The following is a 22,364-nucleotide window of genomic DNA, read 5'->3' as shown; positions in this document are numbered from 1 at the left end:
TTATGTCCTCATTTATGGAGAGAATGGATAAACCTTGCTCCCGTCCAATAACCTTCTTCAGTGCATCTAAAATGACTTTTCCTAAACTGAACTCTTCCTCTCTTAAAGTTTGCAAAAGTTCCTAGTGACATCCAGCTTCCTCTTACCACAGGAATGAAATATATTTTTCCTTTCCTTTCAGTCATATGATCTTCACTGATACCCTATTTGATTAACGCGACTTTGGAGAACATTGAACTTTTTGGCTAATTTTTACTTTGCTTTCATTGTTTATAATGTTTTATAGTTTATAGTTAGCTCTGAGAGACCTAACTCTGAGGGAGCATTTGTTAATGTTAGAATCCATTTTGCAGTGTTCATGATGTGTTTATTTAGAATTCATCTGTTCATAGCTTTACATATACATTACATACTTACAGCATAAAGTACTTCGTGACATACTTAAAAGCTTCAATGTTCCATTGCTTCACTTGATAAGAAGTTACAGCATTTTGACTATCATACATCAAAAAGAACCCAAGCCATTCAGCCCAACTCCCAGATTTTACAAAGCAAAAAGCTAAAATCCAAGACAAATTGGATGACTTGGAGTCTAGGTCAAAAGCCAAGCTATGTGTAATCCAGTAGTGGAACACCAGGTCCAGAACCCTAGAGCGAATTTATAATCAATGGACTCTTCAGCAATGCTAGTCAAAATATCCTTTGTTGTCAGTTTTAACTCACCTTCATCACCTACATGTTCTTTCTCATACATAAAATGTTAACCTTTCATTGTCCTCTTCAAAATTGTCCTTGTTCATACTAATTACATTTCTAAGAGAAAAGATTAAGGATCTTTACTCTTACCGAGTATCTATATTCATCATACTATTTGGTCTTTTGAGGTGACAACAAATAAAAAACAAACATAATACCATAAAACTAAAAGAACAAGATAAAACTTCTCCCTAGTAATCTGTAATGGAATTATCTTCCATAATTTAAATTTTTTATTGAAACTTTTATTTTTTATTTTGGTTTCCTGTTATATGATTCATTTATATTTATTCATCCAGAGACTATTTCTAAATTTCATGTTCTCTTGTCTGGTATCTTGGAATTTGGGGAGGAAATCTATGCTTAAACTAAAAAACACCCCTCAAACTGACAATACTGCAAGTTAGTTTACTACATGTTTCTTATGCCCATGTCAAATATTGCTTATTTTGATAAAGATTTTTTAAACTAAAAAAGTACTTAATCATAAGAGGTGACATCCATGAAGCATAAACACCTGATGATTATTTTCCTTTTACATAACAGATGAACAATATATAGTTCTGAATCTAAACTCCTTCAAGTGTAAGTTACTGAAGCCAAACGCCTTCTTACCTTTGGTGTTCATTTATAATGGTGCCAAATGTTAAAACTAGCATCCACGTACAGGTGTAGAATTGTACAAAAATATGTGAATGTTGGGAAACGGAAATAAAACAGAAATGAATGCCTTTAAAAAAAACTTCTTTTCATAGTCACATTTTAATTATATATTGCTTATAAATTGAGGTTTATTTTTAAAACTATTCTTTTTGCAGCGAGCTCATTATCTCACTATCTCCTATGATTTCAGAAGAGATTAGAAAGAAATTAATATATTTAAAGAATCACACTCTTGTGAATATGACATCATGAAAAAGGTTTTGTTTTCACGAATATGCCATTACTAGGAAGAGAGGCTGGGTGAGTTTTCTTCGCTGTGGACAGACAGGAAGGGCCTGCGTTCCCAGTAAGGAGAGCCTGCAGTCACAAGCTCCAGCCTCCATCAATGATGACAGGATTGCCTGTTACATAGGCAGACTGCAGTGACAAACACAAGGAGACAGAACAATTAACTAGGTTGTGTTTCTTCAATTTTTCTGACTAAGACAGCGGAACAGTTTATTCTCATAGTACCAGGAAACTTCACTTAACAAATAAAAATTAGGAAACTGAATTAAATTTCAGCTGATTTAAAACTGCTGAGTGTTCTTGTATCTGATGCTAACTGGCCTCTGGCTGCTATTTGAGCACATGTCACTTTCTAAGGGTGTTTGGTCTCCGAATCAAAAATTGAGAAATTTCATGATATACATCCATTCCCAAAATTAGGATAAAGTATAGGCTAAAATAGTACATTTTCATTTTGAAACTCAGACTTATTCTAAACTAGCTCTTATGCCCCTAAAAACTGTTTGAACATAATCCAGTATGTCAGTCATAAAGTGGTCATGTCAATGCCAAACATAATTAAAAAAAAGATGTACCTTTAGTTAATCAATATACATGGGTAATTCCAGGAACTGAAGCATACTAAATGTGTTTTTTAAATGTATATGAATAATAATTATTATAAGCTATTAACCAAAAAAACCCTCTATACTAGTTTCAGACATCCAAATCTGTACAAGACCAAAAGAGTTAAAAAATTACTGCTTTTTTCCCAAAGAAATTTTCATTTTCTAAAAAATTAAAGCTGAAGTGATTCTTGTGGCAGAGGTTTAAAAATATTTTAACTTCAACATGGATAATGAAGATTCAAATTTGTGTTCTTAGTTTTAAATTCACTTAAAGCCTGAGACAATGGAAGAGGCAGAAGGAAAGACAATAGGAGCACAGAATGTTTTAAAGTTCAGTTTATAGGAACTGATCAGATGGAGCAGATAAACCAAACCAGGGTGTTATTAGTCACTTTACCAAGAAACAATCCCAATTTCTCAAGGTTCTTCTAAAAGGCAAGCATTCTGTTTCCCATATGGACTCTTCTAGATCTTTCTACCTGGACAAAGTTCTTTTTGTTGCATATTTCAAGCCAGAACATTCCCAAATGTTTGGTAAACTAAGCTCTGGGTAAACAAGGGCAATGAAGCTTACCAGCAGTACCCACAAATCAAATGAGCTCTTCTGAAGACATGGATTCAGAGAAATCACAAAGGTTAATGTACTCGCTCCATCATCCTTTGTCTAGCAATTTCCTCAGCTATGAACAGCTGTTGTTAATAGTTCTGAGAAGTAGTAGCTGCTCTGTCACTAGAACATTGCAACCTCTATTTATCACATTCACCAACTGCCTGGTGTGCACCACGTTACTTAAAGAGGGGCTAACTGATCTGTAACATCCCTCACTCCCACCTTCTCCTCTTCCTTTTCTTCTCTCTCACAGTTCCCTGGTCATGTAATATTCAAAGACATAAAACAGAGGGGATGCTCTTGGGCTCTCTACCTTATAAATGTAGTTCCTGCTTCACAGATACATGCCTTTTAAAAACATACAGTAGTTATTAAGGAAGCAACTAGTTACCAAATAGATGCAAAGTGGAAAGAGACAGAATTAGGAATGTATGTTCATGATGATATACAAGTAAGAATTCACAGAAAAAAAAAGAGGTAGTGGGATTCTTCCAAACAAGTCGCCAGTAAAACTGAAAACACCTGATGCTAATTCTGTGTCTCCCGGACACAATTAAATGTGGTTAACTGTTTCCCCATTTCATCTGATGCTCTCATAATTTTGGAGGTTTATTTGTTTGATTTACATTAAATCATGGCTTCCCAATTTGTAATTTTTAAAAACAATTATAAAATTGAGCAATTTGTTTTTCTTTAATCCTCCACCACTTCATTTGCTCTAAGAATTAGTGACATGTAAAGTTGAATGAGGAAGAGTTGGTGGCTCAGATCCAAGTGGCCTTTCTTTGAGAGCATTAAACGTACCCCTATCTTGTAAAAGCAGCAGCTTAGCATCTATATGCCATAACTCCCTAAAATCACATGATTTTTTGATGAGCAAATTGTGGCCTAATGTGATTAAGGATAATGGACTACCTGGGAAGAACAGAGCTTACTTCATCAGAGGCCAAGTACACGCAGAGCAGGGCTATTTCTTCTGTGGTTGCAAATCTTCCTGTTTTCTGTCTCTTCAGGAAATCGCTCAGTGCCTATAACCAGAAACCAACTGGACATCAGTGATGTGAGCTGAAGTATGAACTCACTGGCAACTCCTTCAGGAGGTCAAAGGCAAGAGGAATCTACAAAGGGAGCATTGGCTTGCAGCCTTGATTAATCATGTATGATACAAGATACAGGAGAATATCATTAATAACATTAACTGTGGACCAAGCAGGACTATGATGACTCCCAAGCTATTCAAAGTATTTGTCTTGTACTAAAACCTGTAGATACTGTGACAGATCAGAAATTTAATATTACAGAAGAGGATGTTTTTATATTTTTGAAATTGTGCTAAAATACACATAATATAACATTTATCAACTTAACCATTTTAAGCGTACAGTCCAGTAGTGTTAAGTACATTCACATTATTGTGCAACAGATCTTCAGAATTTTTTTCATCTTGCAAAACTGAAACTCTAGACCCATAAAACAACAACTCCCCACCCCCTCTCCCCCAGCCCCTGGCAACCACCTTTCTACTTTCTGTCTCTGTGAATTTGTCTACTCTAGGTAAGGAAGGGGCAATTTTTCAAAACAGGATTTAAACACATTTAAAACAGGAGATGTACCTCTTCAGGATTTGGTCTGGCTTGTATTCTTTCTTGCAGAGATGGGGTATCAACTGTTCCTAAATCAAAGGGGGGTATTCAGCTTGGTTACTTACTTAGACTGAAAAAGAAACTGACAATTAAACTTTAAACTTCCTTTCCATATGATACAACGGATCAGTGAAATCTTTCTCCATGACTTAGAATGATAATTTCACCTCTACCCGCCCGCCCTTTTAGTTAATAGGCTTACAACTTTAGTAACATCCCTATAATTTTTTAAAAAAGACTGTAATTCTTTGTGAAACTGGGCAGGGTCTCTGGGTGAAGCATTCCCATGGACATATTTTAGTCACATTACATTGACATGATCCTTTATAGAGTTTAAACACTTGAATAGGTATTATCTCAATTCATCCTCCAAATAACCCTGAGATGTAGGTAAAATCATACAAGTACTTGACCAGTATAAGGACCCAGACTGTCTTCATGATCTCAAAACCATCCTTTGCTGTCAGGTTCACTTTGGGGGATCCTCAGGGACAACTCCACGTGTGTCAGACTCCTTGATAATTTAGGTGGCTCTAAATTTTTCTCAGTATGTTGCCTATTTTCATCGGTGTCAAATTCCTATTTTAACCATTGTTTCATGTTTCTCATCAAAAAATATAATTTTAAATTATTTTACTTTAAAAGAAGAAAAATGACACTAAAATTTTAAAAATCCTACTTAGATCATGTTCTCAGACATTTTTGTAAACTTATGTGACCTGTACATTCTCCAGAGGGCCTTTCTGTTGGCTGACAGTCCTCCAGAAGACCACAAATCAACTCCATTTGATACTGAATATAGTTCCCTGTGCTATAAGAACCTTGTTTATCTATTCTATATATAGTAGTTTGTAGCTACTAATCGTAAGCTCACAATTTATCTCTCCCCACCTTCTTTCCTCCCTGGTAACCATAAATTTGTTTTCTATGTCTGTGAGTCTTTTTATGTTTTGTAAGTTCATTTGTGTCATTTTTTTTAGATTTCACATATAAGTGATATCATGATATTTGTCTTTTTCTCTGTCTGACTTACTGCACTTAGTATAATCTCTAGGTCCATCCATGTTGCTGCAAATGGCATTATATCATTACTTTTTATGGCTGAGTAGTATTCCAATCATCTGTCAATGGACATTTAGGTTGCTTCCATGTCTTGGCTATTGTAAATAGTGCTGCGATGATCATGGGGTGCATGTATCTCTTCAAATGAGAAAACTCGTATTTTTATACATAATATTCTCCTATGACTCCCAATCAATGCCACTGTCACTTGACTCTGCCACGTCCAGGGCACAGACTGACACACCGTGCCACTGTCCACACAAGTCTGGTGTTGCAGTTGTGACCATATCATCAGCACCATCCCAGATACACTCATTCCTTGTCAGGTTTTCTTCTGTGACTGATTCAGTGAGTCACAGCTAGTTCCTTGTTCCAGACAGTGTGATAGTATATTTTCCAATCTTCTGAAAAGTCTGGCTTTAAAAACAACCACATTTTCCAAATCATTTTGCCACTTATTTCTGGGCAGATGGCACCAAGAATAGCGAGACTGCAGTATCACTGGTGTGTACGGTACAATCCAGTGAGACTGTCTCTCCTGTATCCTCCTCTGCCTTAGTGTTACTTGTATTTACCTCAATTGTGGAAATTCTGTAGCTTGAAGGTTATTTTGGAGTTTCCCCTTTTAACAATAAGCCAGGGGTCTTCAACCTGAAGTGAGACCATGATGGGCTGCATCAGCATGTCCTGTGGCACTTCCCAAACCACACACAGGTTTCCCCATCAGCTCCCTCCCCGAATTCTGGCACGCCCCTCAGGTTTTGAAAGGTCCCACAGGTACCTGTGAACCGCTTCTCCGCCCTGACCCCCCAACACCAGTTGTGAACTACTCAGAGAAACCTTGATTCTAGCCATGCAATATTAAATTCCTTTTCAGGGAGGAAGCTGCTAATTTTCTCAGGCACCTTGTACAGGCAGACCTCATTTTACTGTACTTTGCTTTACTGCACTTCGCAGATACTACATTTTTTACACATTGAAGGTTTGTGAAACCCTGCTTTGAGCAAGTCTATTGGTGCCAGTCTTCCAACAGCATTTGCTCACTTTGTGTCTCTGTGTCACATTTTGGTAATTCTTGCAATATTTCAAACTTTTTCATTATTATTACATTTGTTAAGGCGATCTGTGATTGGTGATCTTTGATGGGACTATTGCAAAAAGATTATGGCTCGCTGAAGGCTCAGATGATGGTTAGCATTTTTCAGCGATAAAGTATTTTTAAATTAAGGTATGTACTTTTTTTTCCGATATAATGCTATTGTATGCTTAATAGACTACAGTATAGTATAAACATAATTTTTATATACACTGGGAAACCAACAAATTCGTGTGAATATCTCTTTATTACGATATTTGTTTTTTTTTTTTTTTTTGCAGTGATCTGGACCCCAACATGAAACCTCTGCAAGGTATGACTGTGTTTACTCATTTTGGGTCAGTGGAGCTGGGTGAAAGGGCGTATCTATTTAATAGACACCCCCACAGGTATTAAGAAAATGGGAAGTTACTCCTAAGAAGTAAGTTATTGAATGCTTTTGTTTGGACAAATTGAATATCTTTTCTACTAATAACAAGTTGTGCTTTCCTCCTTTCCTCTCTATGAGGGGCCAGCATACTTTCTGGTCAAAAGCCAGGTAGGAAATAGTTTTAGCTTTGAGAACCATTTGGTCTGTTATAACTACTCAATTCTGACTGCAGCATGAAAGCCGACTTAGCCAACAGATAAGCAAACTGGGTGCTCCAATAAAACTGTGTTCACAAAACAGGTGGTGGGTCAGCTCCAGCCTGAAGGCCACAGTTTATAGCATAAAGGAAGGTGTTACTCCTTCCTTTTCATTTATGGGCCACCCCAGGAGGTTTACATCACTCAGTAGCTCCGTGTGTTCTGGAAGTCTCCTCTTCCTGCTGTCCTGTGAGCCTGGTCTACTATTCGTCTTTCCCCTGATAAGCTCATCCTGGGTCTGCTTCCAAACTCTGAGCCCTGGCCAGTTATGCCGCTTAACCACAGGGTTTGGAATTGCCCCCTAACACACAAGTAGCATTTAAACTTTTTGCTTCTATTAAACCAGAATGGCGTCATTTGTGCTAAAGCCCATGATACCAAACCTAGATTTAGCGCCTAACTTAATTGCAGCTTTGCCTTTCACCAGAACTGTTACCTTAACCAACCGGTCTGGAATTTTCTGGTCAGCACCAATGAGATAATGTAGGTGTGGGCCCTGACTATCCCCCTAGAGGAAGAAGAGGCAATCTGTAGATAAAACCCGGGCAGTCCCCTCCCTCACTAAAAAGGAGGTCCTAGCCCAGAATAACCTTTTATTTTATTTTGCCACTGACTTCCTCACCCCAATCTCCTTTCTATAAAAACTTTCCATTTGTATTCAACTCATTGGAGCATCCTTCCAGTTGTTAGATGGGATGCCTCCTGACTCATGAATCAAATAAAGACAATTAGATCTAATTTACTCAGCTGAATTTTGTTTTTTAACACATCTGTGGGTTATTCCTAATGACTCAGGATCTCTTTCCCAACTTACCACTGGACTGCTATCTTAATAAGCCTAGACTCTGTTTCCTTTGAACTTTTCCTAATGGCAGTGCAATAAAACATGTGGTAAACAAGCTTATGTAGATACCTTTCATGGTGGCAGCCAGGACATCTGAAGGGCCAAGTTCACAGTCCTACAGTGCCAGACTCACCTGGACACACACAGTTGCAGCGGATACCCTGCTGGATGAAGTCTGCGGCCACAGACTTCGTGAGGCCAATCACGGCTGCCTTGGTTGTGCTGTACACACACCTGTTCACAACTCCTGAGAATGAAGGGAAGGGTCAAGTGGATGGAATAAAAACCAGTCTCCTTTAGGAAGGGAACACAAGTAAATCACCACTGCCCTGCTTTCCTCACTCCCTTTTTAAAAACTGATACCAGGTTTTCTTCCTTAGTACGGCTAGTTTCTGAATCTGGGAAAATAGTATCTCTATCGGCACAACTTGGTCGAGACTTTGGTGCTGAGATGCTGCACTTAAGTGACAGCGGCGGCCTTAGTTTTTCATCATCAGTTGACAGAACCCTTAGGAGGATTCCAGAAGAAAATTCAGGTGAAGAAAAGCAAAACAAAACACAACCTAAGCAAACCTAGAAGCGTGGGCACTTCTTTGCTTCCCTCTCCTGTGGGGGCTTACTCTGCGTATCCTTGCAAAGAGAAGGAATGTTAACTCAGTGGTCCTCAGTAGTTCATTTTAAACTCAACAGTCCCTCTGTGCCTGACTGTGACGTCACCCACCATCTCCACTCTGCGTGGCACTCTGGCCCTTTAACTTGACTGCTTATTTAGGGCCCCGATCAAATGTCTTCATGAAGCACCCCGCAATTACAGGCAGGGTTAGTCCCCCGCATTGACACAACACTTTGCACAAGCTCTGTATAATCCCGTCACACTGCAGAAGACGTGCGTTTGCCTGACTCTCTCCCCCACTTTGGAACTGTGAATTCTTCTGGGTCCAGGACACATTGTGGGTGTTCAACACATCTTTTTTGATTAATTAAGTGGATAAATGTTTTCTTCTCCTAGTTTGATCATTTCCATAACCATTAGAAGGAATTAAAGGCAGGGCAAAGCAAACCAGCTTTTATTTTATGACTGGTTCACATGGAAGGCAATAGGACTCATAGTTAAGGAACTTAAGATCAATTTTTTAAAAAGCAGTTTTGAAGTTATGTGTGGGTTTTATGATCTCCGCTCTGCTTGTTCCCCAAACCCTTAGCTTCTGCAGATGTGTGAGTATGTGCATCATGGTTCCCAGAGGAAGACAGACCTACCTTTGATGCTGGAAGCCACAGAGGACATGTTGATAATGTTGCCAGATTTCTGGGCAAGCATCTGCCAAAACAAAACAAAGACAAGAAGAAGATGCTGCTAAAAATACTACTTCTTTGAAAGATTTGCATTTACTTAGGGTTAGCAGAACCATCTTATTTAGCTATTAACATTAAGCACTGTTAAGCAGCCTTCACAGTCTCAATCATTGCTGAGAACTGATGGCCCGTGTACACAGGCAGGAGCATCTCCCAGGGGGTTCCTGCCGTCCCGTGGCACAAGAGCTTCAGCAAGACCGAGAATGAACTCCGAGCTAACTGAAACGGAATGAACGTTAATGTTCCTGTACATGTTTCTGATGCTGGAAAACTCTTACTCCACTCAACACACAATTGCTGACTACCCGCTGTGGTCAGGCACAGTGGGAGGTCCAGGAGATTCAGAGATAAACGACTTGGTCCCCACCTGCCTAGAGAGCTGCCAGGCGGACTGCAGTGGCTGATGTAACCTGCATCCAGTGACAGCAGAGATCTTCCAGCGAAGTGGGGAGGGATGGCGGGAAGGGACCAATCCAGGCTGTGGGCACTCAGAGGACGGCTGATTTTTGGCAGCAAGAGCGTCAGTCAGAAAAATAAAACAGACGGGTGAGAAACCACATGTATAAGGGCTCTATCACAGAAGGGGGAGGAGGGGATGGGTCTGGCTGGAAGGCAAGGTGTGGGAGGAATGAGGCTGCAGAGGCCAGTGGGGCCAAATTTAGGAATTTGGGCTTTACCCTGAAGGCAATGTGGTGGGGACAGAAGAGGAGTGACTTCTGAAGGTTGCAAAGATGACTCTGCACCATGGAGGGGAGAGTGCTGGAAGCTGAGGCAGGGATTTAGGGAAGGGGGAATAAAAGTAGAGACCGGAAATGTGTTAGGTAACAGAGGTAGAGACAGCTGAGGTACTGGGGCAGGACTTGGTGAACGGTTACACACAGAGAGGGCTGCGCCCAGCCAGGGCAGTGTTTCCTAAGGACACCTCCTTCAGAATCCCCCACTGAAAGCGTGAAGGTCTTAAGAGGAGGGCTTGTGGCTGTTCTGTCCTCCTGGACAGGGCACACAGCAATCAGTCAACATATTTTGATGAATCAAAATATCTTGAGATGTTAGGTTAAAGTATAGATTGCTGGGCTCTGCCCCAGACCTAAAGGAATATATCAGTGAAAAAAGCTGCTATGAATTAAAAAATGTTTTCAAATGAACTGATGCATAATTAAAACATGTATGTATGTTTTCAAGATGATTCTACGTATGTGCAAGGGCACAGGCACCACCCACAAATGTTCTGGGCAGAAGAAGCAAGAGCTGCAGAGAACTCCTGTCTAATGGGCACTAACGTCTCACTGAAACCAGAGGCTGGAGGATGACCGTAAAGAACAAGGAGGTGGTGGTGATGGGTTAAAATAAGTGTGAGGGAGACGGAAGAACACCACTAGAGAGTAGAAAACCAGGATATGCTCTGCCATGAAAATCAAGCAAAGAAAGAGTTTCTAAGAGGAACGAGTCTCAATAGGTGGTGTCGAAGGGTCGAGAGGAAAAAGTCACTTCTTTTGGGGTTACTTTCTCCAGCAGCTTTCAAAGAGGTGCAGGAATGGAGGAGGTGAATGACTGGATGGATCTAGGGATAAGTTTGCCAAGATTATATGTTTCCTGATGGTGTTGTCTTACTTTCTGTTTTGATACTTAGCTACTAATTGCACCTGAGAGCAGAAAGTCTAAAACCACCCGAAGGTATTGTGTTGGATGGGCTAAAAGGATACAGGAAGAGGCTGAGTTGGACCAACCAAGTCAAGAAGTTGGGAGGGGAGAAAATATTTAACCCAACTTGTTTGTCTATATATGTAATAAGGAGGATCGTTATGGAATGGGGTCCTCATAAAACGACCAGAAAAATTAGTAAACAGTATTGAAAACTAAGCCTTAAAACTATTCTTTCTTATCCAATTTAGCAAATAACATGACCCATTTTTTAATTTATTTCTCAGTTTCACGGAGGTATACTTGATGTAGACACCTCATTTTTGATACACATGGAATGCATACAGCCCAATTTAATATGTAGACGAGGGCTATTAGATAACTTCAGTTTCCAATTTTCTGGAATCCAATAATTCTTCAGCCAGAAGTTTAGAACACAGTCACCTAGGAGATGGTAGCGCTACCTCCTAACCCACGGACCATCCATTCAATCCAGGTCTGTGCTGATTCTCGAGTCTATAGTCCTTGCCTCCTTCCACCCTGCCTTCATCATCATATATTGTACTGACTTCCCATAAAGTCAGGTGAGTGCTAGGAAGAGCTCTGAAGTTATTCCCCTCTAGCTTTATCCAGCTGGCCCTACCGTGACCCAGTTCTTCTGTCCCCACTGACCAGGGCTCAGTCCTAAACCAGGCAGACTTGGCTTCCTTGGTCTTCAGTGACTCCATGCCTGACCTCCACTGCACTGACAACCTAGGTTCGTTTACTCATTCAACAAATGCTTGCTAATCACCTCTTTGTGTGAGAGACTCTTCTAGGATACAGCAAAGGGGGAACCCCCCCAAATATCCAAGACTCCCTGAATCCTTGATGTAATGGAACTTCTCTTCTGGTCGACCTTGAATTCTGCATTGACCTCTTTTTAATTTGTTCTCTGCCTTTTGACTGATCTTCCAGTCTTGGAATGGTTTTCTGTATGCTTACCCATGAATAAAAATTTCCTACAAGTGTTCCTGTGTTTTGACCACCTGACCTTTCAAATCTGTCTAGACCTCCAAATCCTGGCTTCCCCTGGAAAGTTCTAACCTGGTATCTGTGTGTCATGGTTGATGAATATAATTAGGGCTGGAAGGGATTGTGTAATCTATTACCCTCATTTTAAATAGAAGAAAGAAATGCTGAGAGAGCACAAGTGCCATCTCCCAGGTCACATGGTGAGTTAGGGGCCGAGCTCAGGCTGGGCCTGAAGTCTTCCAGTGCCAGATTCCGAAATCCAGGGTCAGTTCAGTAAGGGTCACTTCAACAAGTGGCACTGACTCCTGAGTCCACATCTCAGTTATTAATATCTCTTGGGACTTTTCACAAATGAGTGTCATTGGCTCATATGGATTATTTTCATGATGCTTTAAATCATAGACAAACTCACTAATTTGCAAGTTAGTGTTTGGTATTTTAAAAGTTAACACTTGACAAGTTTAAATTTTAGCTCCACCAGTACCCCATGCCTACGTCCTTCCCTGTTATTTGTCAAGCATTCGGTTTCACAAGTGAGTCTCATACATGTGTGAGAGTCTGACCCATTTGGCGCAAGCGTTCCTCTTTTACCATAGCCTCTGCTTTCCCTCATATCCTATGCTAAAGATTAGTCTTCAAAAAATACATTCATGTTCCAAATAACAGATTCTCATGAACTCTGAATAGACAAAAAAGGCAATTTACATTGTCAAAAAATTTGCTAGTTCAAAATACCGTGGGCCAATCCAAAGATCCCTTCTAGGCACTAAACAAGGAGATGAAAGAAAACTTCCTTCATTACCAAGTCAGTCTCTGATTTTCCTTCTAGCATTCATCTTTATCTTTCTTGACCTTAGCCTGGATGTTCAGAGCAAAGTGTCAGCCCTGCCTCGCCATTAAAAAGCTCTTCCGTTGCCCTGGGTCGGGTAGCAGTCAGTACGGCAGGCATCTAATCCAGCTGGGATGGAAGAGCTGAATGCCTCTTCCGCATTTCACTAGGTTTGACTTACAGCCTTGAACTGAGCAGGTTCTGTAAAAGTCAGCCTCATTCATTGTCTGGGCTTGCGCTGTCTGCAGTAGCTTATAAACTGGCTTTTAAGCTTATTTGAAATCAATGTTTTTCATATTTATATTCCCTTCCCCAGAGCACTGATGTGGTGCTTTCTATCAGAAGGCACTTAATGCTTGTTTGTAAAATAAAATGAAAACCATTGAGGAGTTGTGTAAAGACTGGAGAATTCAAGGGAAGCCGACTCGGGAGGAATACTCTCCCCTTAGCACACACTGTCTCTCACCTCCCTGGTGCCTCTGTGGCTCAGCTGAAAACAGGAGAGCAAGGAGAATACTCAGGGGACCGAAGGCAGTGGGGTACATCCATCTCGAGAGTGTGTGCCTCGACACTGAAATTCAAGAAGGGGCCCAACTTCCAGGGTTCAAATCCTGGCTCTAATCACTTGCTAGTTATATGGCTTAGGGCAAGTTACCTAACCTCCCAGTTGTATCATCCTTCTGCACGGAGGACGTGATACAGTAGTACCTACCTCACTGGACTGCTCTGGACCACCTGCCTCCTCGCTGTCCCTCTCCCTGAAACCTGCTTCCCAGACACCTGAATGCTCAGCTCCCTCATTTCATTCAGACCTCTATGAAAATTTCACCTTCTCAATTAGGACCTCCTGACCCTCACTGATCACTTAGCTTCTTTCTAATACATAGTACTTAAAACCACCCCCATGTTATATATGTTTGATTATATAGTATCCTCACCCCTCACACTAGGACCTCCCTTATAGAAGGGACTTTGTTTAGCTCTCTGATGTGCCTTCTGCAGCGGAAATGCAGCCTGGTACACAGTGCTTAATAGCCCTTGAATGAACAAAGTGGAAGGCTAGATGTGTTAATTTCTATTAAATGCTTTGGTATAAATATTCAATACAGTCAGTCATTGTGTTAGCTATTGCCGCTCTTCAGCACATGTGGGGATCCTGGCCCGATGCCCAGTGTGGAGACCCACTCATCCAGAGGTGCTTAGCCTAGCGGTGGTGGTCCTCTTACTTTAGGAAGAAACGCCTTGATCATCAGGTACATGCTGCGGACGTTGAGATTCATTGAGAAGTCCCAATCCTTCTCCTCACAGTCCAGGATGGTCCCGTGATGGACAAAGCTGGAAGAGGGATTAAACAATGGGGGGAAGATGTTGATTTAAAAATTTTCTATTCACTTTCCTGATCACTTCTATTGGCATTTATTGCCTTAGATACTGTCCCTGCCCTTACCAAGACCGTTAACAATCCAAACACAGCGTCACCTAGTACGTCAGGTGAGAAAGTGCCCCAACAACATACGCTAAATAAATTGATTTGAAGACAACATCCTTCTTTTACAAGAAAACAAGAGTCTGGAGACACCAAATGTAAGAAATGCTACACCAACAGCACAAGAAACACCAATGCCACTAAAAACAGACAAATGAGAAGAGTATGCTCGCCCTGACTCCTATTCCAAGAGCAGCAGCGCCCTCAGGTGGTGGCACAGATTTAACATTCTCCAGGGAAATCAACGCTGCAAGGAAAACAAGTGTCAGCATCTCAGGGTAGCAAGGCAATACCCCCTGTGCAGCTCTGACACACTGAGTAAACAACGCAGAGCGAAACAGAACCTTTAAAATAATCTTCACTCTTTTTTCAAGTCCTACTTCTTCAAGGAAGCTTTCTAAACACTGAATACCTAATTGATTTCACTGTCCCGAGGCCACGATTATGTAATTAATTGTAAAATATTGTTGCTTGTGATTTCCATGCACCACTGTATTTCCAGTACAACCGAATCACAGCAAGAACCACACATTCTATTTCGTATCTCTTATGTTGCTGAAAATTTCGTAGATGCTCAAAAACTAATTTTGCTAGTTGATTTTTTTCATGGCTCTGAGTGTATTCTCATATGAGGGATGAGCAGGTTATTTATAAAACAGATCATCGTGAAATGTTGCTTTAATTTTATTTCCATACATTGTAACATATGATAAACTAGAGACAGAATGAGATTTTTTTTCACTCTGAAACATAATTGGGAAGAACCACAGAAATATATTAGAAGGCTCCAGGATTTTTCTACCAATGCAGCAGTTCAAACGTAACACTGCATAAGAAAAGTGGGACATGGGAGGGTGTCTACTGAGCCCTGTGTGAGCCTCAACGGTGCTCACGTCTACTGTCACGCCTGAGGAGGGAGGGTGCGCTCCAGCACCGGCTGTATCTGCCTGCAGCTGCTCCAGTTCCAGCCTTCATCACTCATGCGCGGTTCAGCAGGCTTAGTACCACCCTAGTAAGTTCAATGAAGCCATTCTCTTTGTGCCGTGTGTAAAGGTACAACATGAAACTTCTTTTCCTGCGATTGACTGTCCCAGTAAGAAACACTGAGCTTGGAAAGTATAAAGGACTTGCTAGAATGTTGTGCCAAAAATCGGGAACGTTTGCATCTCAATATACTTCGTTTTAAAGACATTACTGGAAAACAGGTTTTCTTATTTTTTCTAAGTCCTGGTGGAGCATTAGCAACAAGCCCATGAGCCTGTTACCAGCCCTGAGAAGAGCAATAGCTTTGTGCTAGTACCGGCTGCCTCGAGTGACCTCATCCGCCTTGAGGCCCCACGTCCACACCAACATCCATGGCTGTCTCACTTGCTGAACCTTACTTGTAATCAAAATTCTGTCCGAAATCTCGCCAAATTTCCTAAGGAAAGTATTATGGTTCATGTGAATAATTTTGCCATATTATTAACATTATTTTTAATAAAAGTTACAGAAAACTTTCTGTAAGGAGAGTGAAACGTAAGTTGTGAATTACCCAGCAACATTAAAGAGAACGTCAAGTCTCTCAATGTCATTGGCGAACTGATCAATTTGTTTCTTCTTTGTGACATCAAGAACCCGGGTTTGAATACCTGAAAAATAAAACAAAGGACATTCTGTGCCTACACCCAGAAAGAATACTCACTGAAGATTTAGTTGTTTCGAAGTGTGAAGATAGAGCTGTTTGGAAGTGTGAAGATGGCAGTATCCTGTCCAGTGAGACTTCATAGGATTGCTGACCATTAGCAGGGTCTTCAGAATCTTAAGACTCTCAGTAAAAATCTAGAAACTTTACTAGAAAATTTAAAACTATGCATCTGGCTCACAGAATGTTTCTCGTGGACAGCCCTCAGAGGAGGGGGGCACAGAAATGAAAAATTTTCATCAAAAATTAGCATAATGGTGCTAAATGTTCACCTATGATTTTGCACTTGGCAACTGAATCCTTCAACGTGGAAAAATAAAAAAAAGTGGATAAATAAAAAATTTTAAGTATACATCTTCAAAACTTTGTTTATACATTCAAGTATACAGATTTTTGTCTCTAGGTTCATGGAATATAAATCTGATATCAGAGAATCAGGCTCTAAACAGAAGGCCAGTGGAGCTGAACTGCTAAGGACTTTTCTTTCACCACGTAAGTACTAACACTTCACAATTCCTTGTAGACTCTGAATCCCAAGTTCAAGGTGCCGAGTTGCTTACCCGGGTATTTTTCCAGCTCCTGAAGTTTGGACTCATTGATATCTGTGGCTATGACTTTGGCACCTTCTCTTGCAAAAGCCTGGTAGACACAAAGCACAAATAAATCCTTTGTTTACCTGGTTAAACTGCTCTCTTGAACCGAGAGTCATTTAGCCTTTCGCCCTTATCTTACCCTCATTGTTGCTTTCCCTGTAAAACAGGTGGAATTTCAAACCAGCTAGTCTCACCTCATCCTTCCCATTGTTACTATTTTTATCATTAATTAGAATGTGACATACATTGTGCTTGTCATCTGACTTTGTTCCTTTAAGTAACAGCAAATAAATCAACGCTTAAAAAAAAAAAACAGGATTCTGTTATTAAACACCTCTCAAAATACTACTATTCTGTGATTTGATAGCCTGCATTCTATTTCTGAGCAGGTGACTCAATTCCAAACAGTAAGAAAAAAATGGGTTATTTCAACACTTCTCCTGCTAATGAAAGTAATTAGCTTGGGTAGGGGGTTTAATGTGCGAGAAGTTTATATAAATTAGAAGGTAAATATAACTGGAGAGACTCCTAACTCCAGAGTTCTGTATTGGGACTGACTTAATTTCACAAGGCTCTGCACTCCTGTAGGGCCCCTGTAGTAAATTTATTATGATGCAGAGAACAAAGAGGTAACGTTTCTCAGAGCCAAAGGTTATCAGTGATGTCATATAATGAACACGTGAGGTATTCATTCTTCCATCTGCCTGGGGGCAGGAGTCTCCACTTTTCCTTTTAAAGCTTCAGACAACAGGAGCACAAAAGATAATTTAAAAAAAAAGAGTGGAATTAAATAACCCTGGAATCTGTCCACGTAATTCAATACCTCAAAAGTCAGTAAGCAAACAACAAGAGGTAATAACTTACTAAGGCAGCTGCCCGGCCGATCCCCTGAGCAGCCGCTGTCAGGACGATGACCTTCCCATCAAGTCGCCCCATAACAGAACCTGTGGTTTAATCTAAAGACACGTGTATTTAATGGCTTACACTGTGCAGTAAGCTCTGGAAGGAATAGTTCAAGCACCTCTTTCAAAACAACCTGTTGGACTGCATGCCTACTGTTTAGAACTTATCTCAGTGGATCAGGAACATCTATGGCCATTCTGATGGCCTCGACCGCCTTTAAGAGACCCATCTTGCTCGTATCAAAATGGTCCTTTTTGGTCCTTTGCCCTGGACCTGTGATATTCTAGACCAGCTCTGTTCTCAGCTGTGGCTGAATGTAATATGTGTACAATAAATCATCTCTTCTGCTGTTTTAGCTGAAAAGAAAAAAAAAAAAGGACCTGAAGACAGCAGCTCTGTACAAATATTCCCACCACCTGAGAATATTTACATCATTCTCCAAGAATGCTTACTCTCAATACCTAGCTTTGCATATCAAAAACATTCAGCAAAACCCACTGAAGGGATAACTGGCGCAGGCAGGCAGACAGTCACCTCCAGGTTTTTACCAGAAAGAACCCAGAGAAGACAGCTACAGTAGGGGTGGCATCCCTCCCCTGTCCCCCTCTGTGCACACTGCTGTGACAATGGCTATGTCTTTCTACTTGGGGCTGCTTCTTGCTTCCTCTCTCATGAACCTTTGTTGTGGGGTTTGCACTGTCAATTGTCTCTGGTTTTTCCGTGTCCATTGGGAAGATTCAATAGTTGGCCTCAGAGAGTCATTGGGAAAGAACTGGAAAATCAGATCATGTCCAATACCCTCATTTTACAGATGAGGGAACTGATCTGGCCAGAGAACAGGTCAAGGCAGAGCCAGAACTCAACTCAGGCCTCCCGCTCTTTTGCGTGTGAACATTCCACCCCACAACCCTGCCAATCCTCTTTTAAGGTTTAAGCGTTTAGTAGTAACACTGTAACACACAAAATCAGTAATTTTTAAAAGAGAAGACTGAGAAATTCTGACATAGGGAAAACACGACATGCAGGAGACATGCAGGCCAGTGCTCGGATTGGAGATCGCAGGGTGAGATGAGATCGCAGGGTGATGATTCTGGGGACAGTGGAGTCAAATGATGATCAAATGAGGCTGTCTTCAAGGAACCCAGTCCCTTCTCTGACCCTGCCGTTCCTAGTGTGTGCCTCTGACGGCACACCAAGGCACAACAGGGCAGTCACAACGTCCCATGGTGTCTGCACTCCAGGCAAAAAGAGGGGAAACGTGCAAAAGCCAAGTCTGTCAGAGAGACCTCGCCTTTGTATTCAAGAAGGACACCCTCCTCGGAAACTCCAGCCTATTTTATTGGCCAGCTCTAGCAGCAGAGGCCAAGAGTTTGACTTTTGTATTCCAGTCTTTATAAAGTGAAAAGGAGGGAGAGGGGGAGAGTTAGGTTGGGTGGATGTTGGGTGAGCTAACTTAAATAGCACATGCACCAAATAACCTGCACAACCAATCTGCTCAGTTACCTGCCTGATAAAGTACGGGTGGCTGGCCAGTCTTGCCCGGGGGCCCCACATCCAGTCATTCCTCTGTGAACTTATCTCCGTGCCCTTCAGCCAAATTTGGCTTTTTTCTGTACCCAGTGTGCGCTTTGGTTTCAAGCCTCCACCCTTGTCCAAGTTGAGGGGCAAGTTACTCCAATGGGCAAGGAGCACTAAAGGATTTATGGAAAGGGCACGACATGATCAGATGCATAATTAAGAAAGCTCACTGTGGCGAGCAGACCTGGTAGGGAGTGAGCAGGCGCGAGCGGAGGGTTTCCTGCGGAGGCTGCCGCAGTGGTGCAGGATCAGTGGGGAAAGCGGGGGTGGAGAGCTGGCGTGGACGAGAGGAGTGTTCAGCAGATGACTCGGGGCCTGGTCCCCAGTGCACTAACTCAGAGGTTACGTGGTTTGCCCAGCGTTTCACGGCTATGAATTCAAACCAAGGCCTCCTGACTGCAGGTCCCAGAGAAGACCTCGTGGTTCGTGGCGTTCCTCCCGTGGTCCTCGCACACCCTGCGGCCCTCTGCAAGTCCCCACGCGGCGCCTGGGCCCTGCGGAACTGGGGCTGCGGCGCAGGGACCCGGTAACTCACCACGAGGCCGGCACTGCGCACCGAAACTCTTCGCTGAGTTTGTGCCGAGGCCACCTTCCCCTGGCTATTTCCAGACAGAGCCGGGGTGCAGCACGAGTGTTAATGCGGACCCACTTCTGGGACACACCCAGCTCCTCCCGCCGGCCTCACGGGCCCTCCCGCAGACTGAGGATGCGCCCTCCCAGCCCAGCCCCGCGTCCCTGCTCCCTCCCTTGCAGGGAGACTTCCGTCGTGGTCTGACGGCTCTTCCAGCCTTGCCTAGTTCCCTTCTCGTCTTTCACGCCAGCATTTTCCCTAATGAAACCCATGCGTGTTTAACTCTGTCTTGGAGTCAGTTTCCCCGAGGGCCAGACCAACAACAGGTTGTAAGAACCGAGTGCAGGGGCTGGCTTACAGAGTCACTGATGTTCTCCGACGGACGGAGAAGCTGGGCCTTCACAGTGCCCGACCTAGTCTAATGCAATGAATTTTCACTGCCTGTTTTTTTCTTTCCCTTCTTACACGAGTGCTACATTTTCACTTAAAACACGGTAAGAATTAAGAGACGTAATCCATACATGTATTTTAGAAAGAGACTCCAATAATCTTTACCCTCCCCCAATACCAAGCATGATGTATTGAAAAACTGCTATTTTACACTTTTGACAGTGACTTCTGGCGCATGGCGCTGTGAAGGCACATGCCAGAGGCTTCCCTAGGAATCTCTGACACCCAGAGAAGCACTCACTAAACAATGGCTAAAGCTCAGAGCAGCCGCTGTGCTCCCTCTGAAAACCTCCCCATAGCTGTCCTCCCAGTCATCCTGGGATCAGATTTTGGAGCCAAAGCTTTACTACTAGATAAAACTGCACTATCAAACTGAAACGAATTTACCTGGGAAAATGAGTGCAAACATGGCCTGAAATGGTAAAATGAGGCAACTCTCGATAAATCCCAACGTGAAAACCAGACAAGATGGATTTCTTGCTGTTGTGTTTTATTCTTTTATTTTGGGGGAGGAGGTAATTAGATTTTTAATTAATTTTTTTTAGTGGAGGTGCTGAGGATTGAACCCAGGACCTTGTGCGTGCTAGGCAGGCACTCTTCCCCTAGGCTATGCCCTTCCCCCTTAAAGTGTTAATATTTTGATTAGCAGAGACATAAACACAGCATTTTCAGGAACTCTGTCTTCATAAGCCAGGAAAAACAACGTCCACTTAAAGACGCTGTAAAATCCTCTCTTCTTTGGCTATTTTGAAAAACTTAACAGAGTTTCAAACATGTTAAAAATCCTGATCTAGCTGCTAAAATTAATCCTAAAAAAGATAACGTGCAGAACAAAGTAAACCTCTCCTCCCAGTCCAAAGTTTCAAGTAAATTATATTGGGAAATCTTACTTTAGAGCAGCAAGTGGATGGCGTCCTCCAGGTCACTGCGCGAGCAACAAACTTAAGACCTTTGTGCAGAGCAAGTCAGGCGCTTAAAAATGCACGCTGGGATTTGTAGTTCAGGTTCCTCCAGTTTTTGGAAAAGGATTAGCACATGCACATACTTTATACGGGTACGTGCTGCCATCTAGTGGAGACAAGGTAGAACTGTTAACTCCAAGTACGTAGAGGGTGAGACGTGGCAAATACTTAGAACCTGGAAACCCTTTCCTTCACTAATTTAACCCAAGTCGTTCTCTTTTATTTGCACCTACTATATGCTGCTCTGGGGGAACTTAAGATTGAATGAGCCAGAAATTGCATGTGGCAGTTAGCAAAGCAATAAAATAGAAGGAATCCAGGTCACCGAAGATACTGGAGCCTTCCTTCCTGGTGCTTGACCTAGTTGTTTTCAGGGAGGAAAATAAAAATTGTCTTGTGTTTTTAAAGTACGGTTTTGGTTCTTTTGTCACCCACAGTCCATCCTAACATTAATACATCTACCTGAACTCCACTAGATGGCATACATTTTAGTGTCAGAATGCAGGTATCATGAGTACACTGAGGGGGCCGGGCCTGGGGAACTTCAAGATACCTGTTGGGTAAGAGCAAAAAATCAAGTTTGGCTGAAGAGAACAGAGATCTCAGATTGAAAAGGATGGATTGGATCATTTGATTCCGCCCTTCAGGCTTAGTAACTCATACTTTATCAGGGATGTAACTGATCCTAGTAACTGTGTAGGCTATGTTGTGCTTGTGAAATTTAAGGACACTCACTCAACACCCATCCAACTCACTTCCCTGCCTTTTATCTTATGAAGTTTGGAATACAACACTCAAATTCCTAGCCTCCTTTGCTGCTAGAGCTGGCCAATGAAATGCAGGCTGGAATCTCTGAGGAGGGCTTCCTTCTTGGATAGAAAGGTAAAAGGCTTTGGATCCCCCCCCCCCAGGGTTTTATTAAAAAAATTTTCTGGGGTTAAATTTGATTGCTTGCTTATTTACTTATTTATTTATTTGTTTGTTTGTTTATTTATAATGAAGTATAGTTGCTTTATAATGTTTCTGGTGTACAGCATGGTGATTCAATTATACACATATATTCTTTTCCGATATGAGCTATTATGAGTTATTGAATATAGTTT

General features: G+C 41.8%; 1 protein-coding gene across 8 annotated transcripts; it reads right to left on the bottom strand.

The window, feature by feature from the left end:
- Positions 1–345: 345 nt before the first annotated feature.
- On the bottom strand, positions 346–21,272 carry BDH2 (3-hydroxybutyrate dehydrogenase 2). Of its 8 annotated transcripts, none has more exons than XM_074343025.1 (13): positions 21,190–21,255; positions 19,204–19,391; positions 17,662–17,753; positions 16,765–16,843; positions 16,055–16,151; positions 15,821–15,940; positions 14,261–14,369; positions 9,918–10,049; positions 9,455–9,515; positions 8,331–8,444; positions 4,539–4,597; positions 3,861–3,953; positions 346–1,836 (listed from the first exon to the last, which is right to left on the bottom strand). In XM_074343025.1, exons 3-13 carry the CDS (start codon positions 17,731–17,733, stop codon positions 1,783–1,785), a joined length of 990 nt encoding a protein of 329 aa, XP_074199126.1. In that variant the 5' UTR covers positions 17,734–17,753; positions 19,204–19,391; positions 21,190–21,255; the 3' UTR covers positions 346–1,782. The 8 variants fall into 8 exon arrangements, with proteins under 8 accessions (XP_074199126.1, XP_045371705.1, XP_045371706.1 ...); XM_045515749.2 differs by having other exon boundaries at positions 19,208–19,391; XM_045515750.2 differs by lacking the exon at positions 19,204–19,391 and having other exon boundaries at positions 3,841–3,953; positions 21,190–21,272.
- Positions 21,273–22,364: the final 1,092 nt, after the last annotated feature.

The sequence above is a fragment of the Camelus bactrianus genome, chromosome 2 (genome assembly GCF_048773025.1).
Source record: "Camelus bactrianus isolate YW-2024 breed Bactrian camel chromosome 2, ASM4877302v1, whole genome shotgun sequence".
Classification (NCBI taxonomy): domain Eukaryota; kingdom Metazoa; phylum Chordata; class Mammalia; order Artiodactyla; family Camelidae; genus Camelus; species Camelus bactrianus.
The sequence above is the reverse complement of the archived record's forward strand: the minus strand, read 5'-3'. Positions and strand labels throughout refer to the sequence as shown.

Excerpts from the sequence above, each read along its gene's own strand:
- BDH2 (XM_045515747.2), bottom strand. The coding sequence starts at position 17,733 with ATGGGGCGACTTGATGGGAAGGTCATCGTCCTGACAGCGGCTGCTCAG. Across the intron at positions 16,844-17,661 it reads TCGGCCGGGCAGCTGCCTTA|GCTTTTGCAAGAGAAGGTGC; the intron begins GTAAGTTATTAC and ends TGTGTCTACCAG. Across the intron at positions 9,516-9,917 it reads CCTGGCAGCTCTCTAGGCAG|ATGCTTGCCCAGAAATCTGG; the intron begins GTGGGGACCAAG and ends TTGTTTTGGCAG.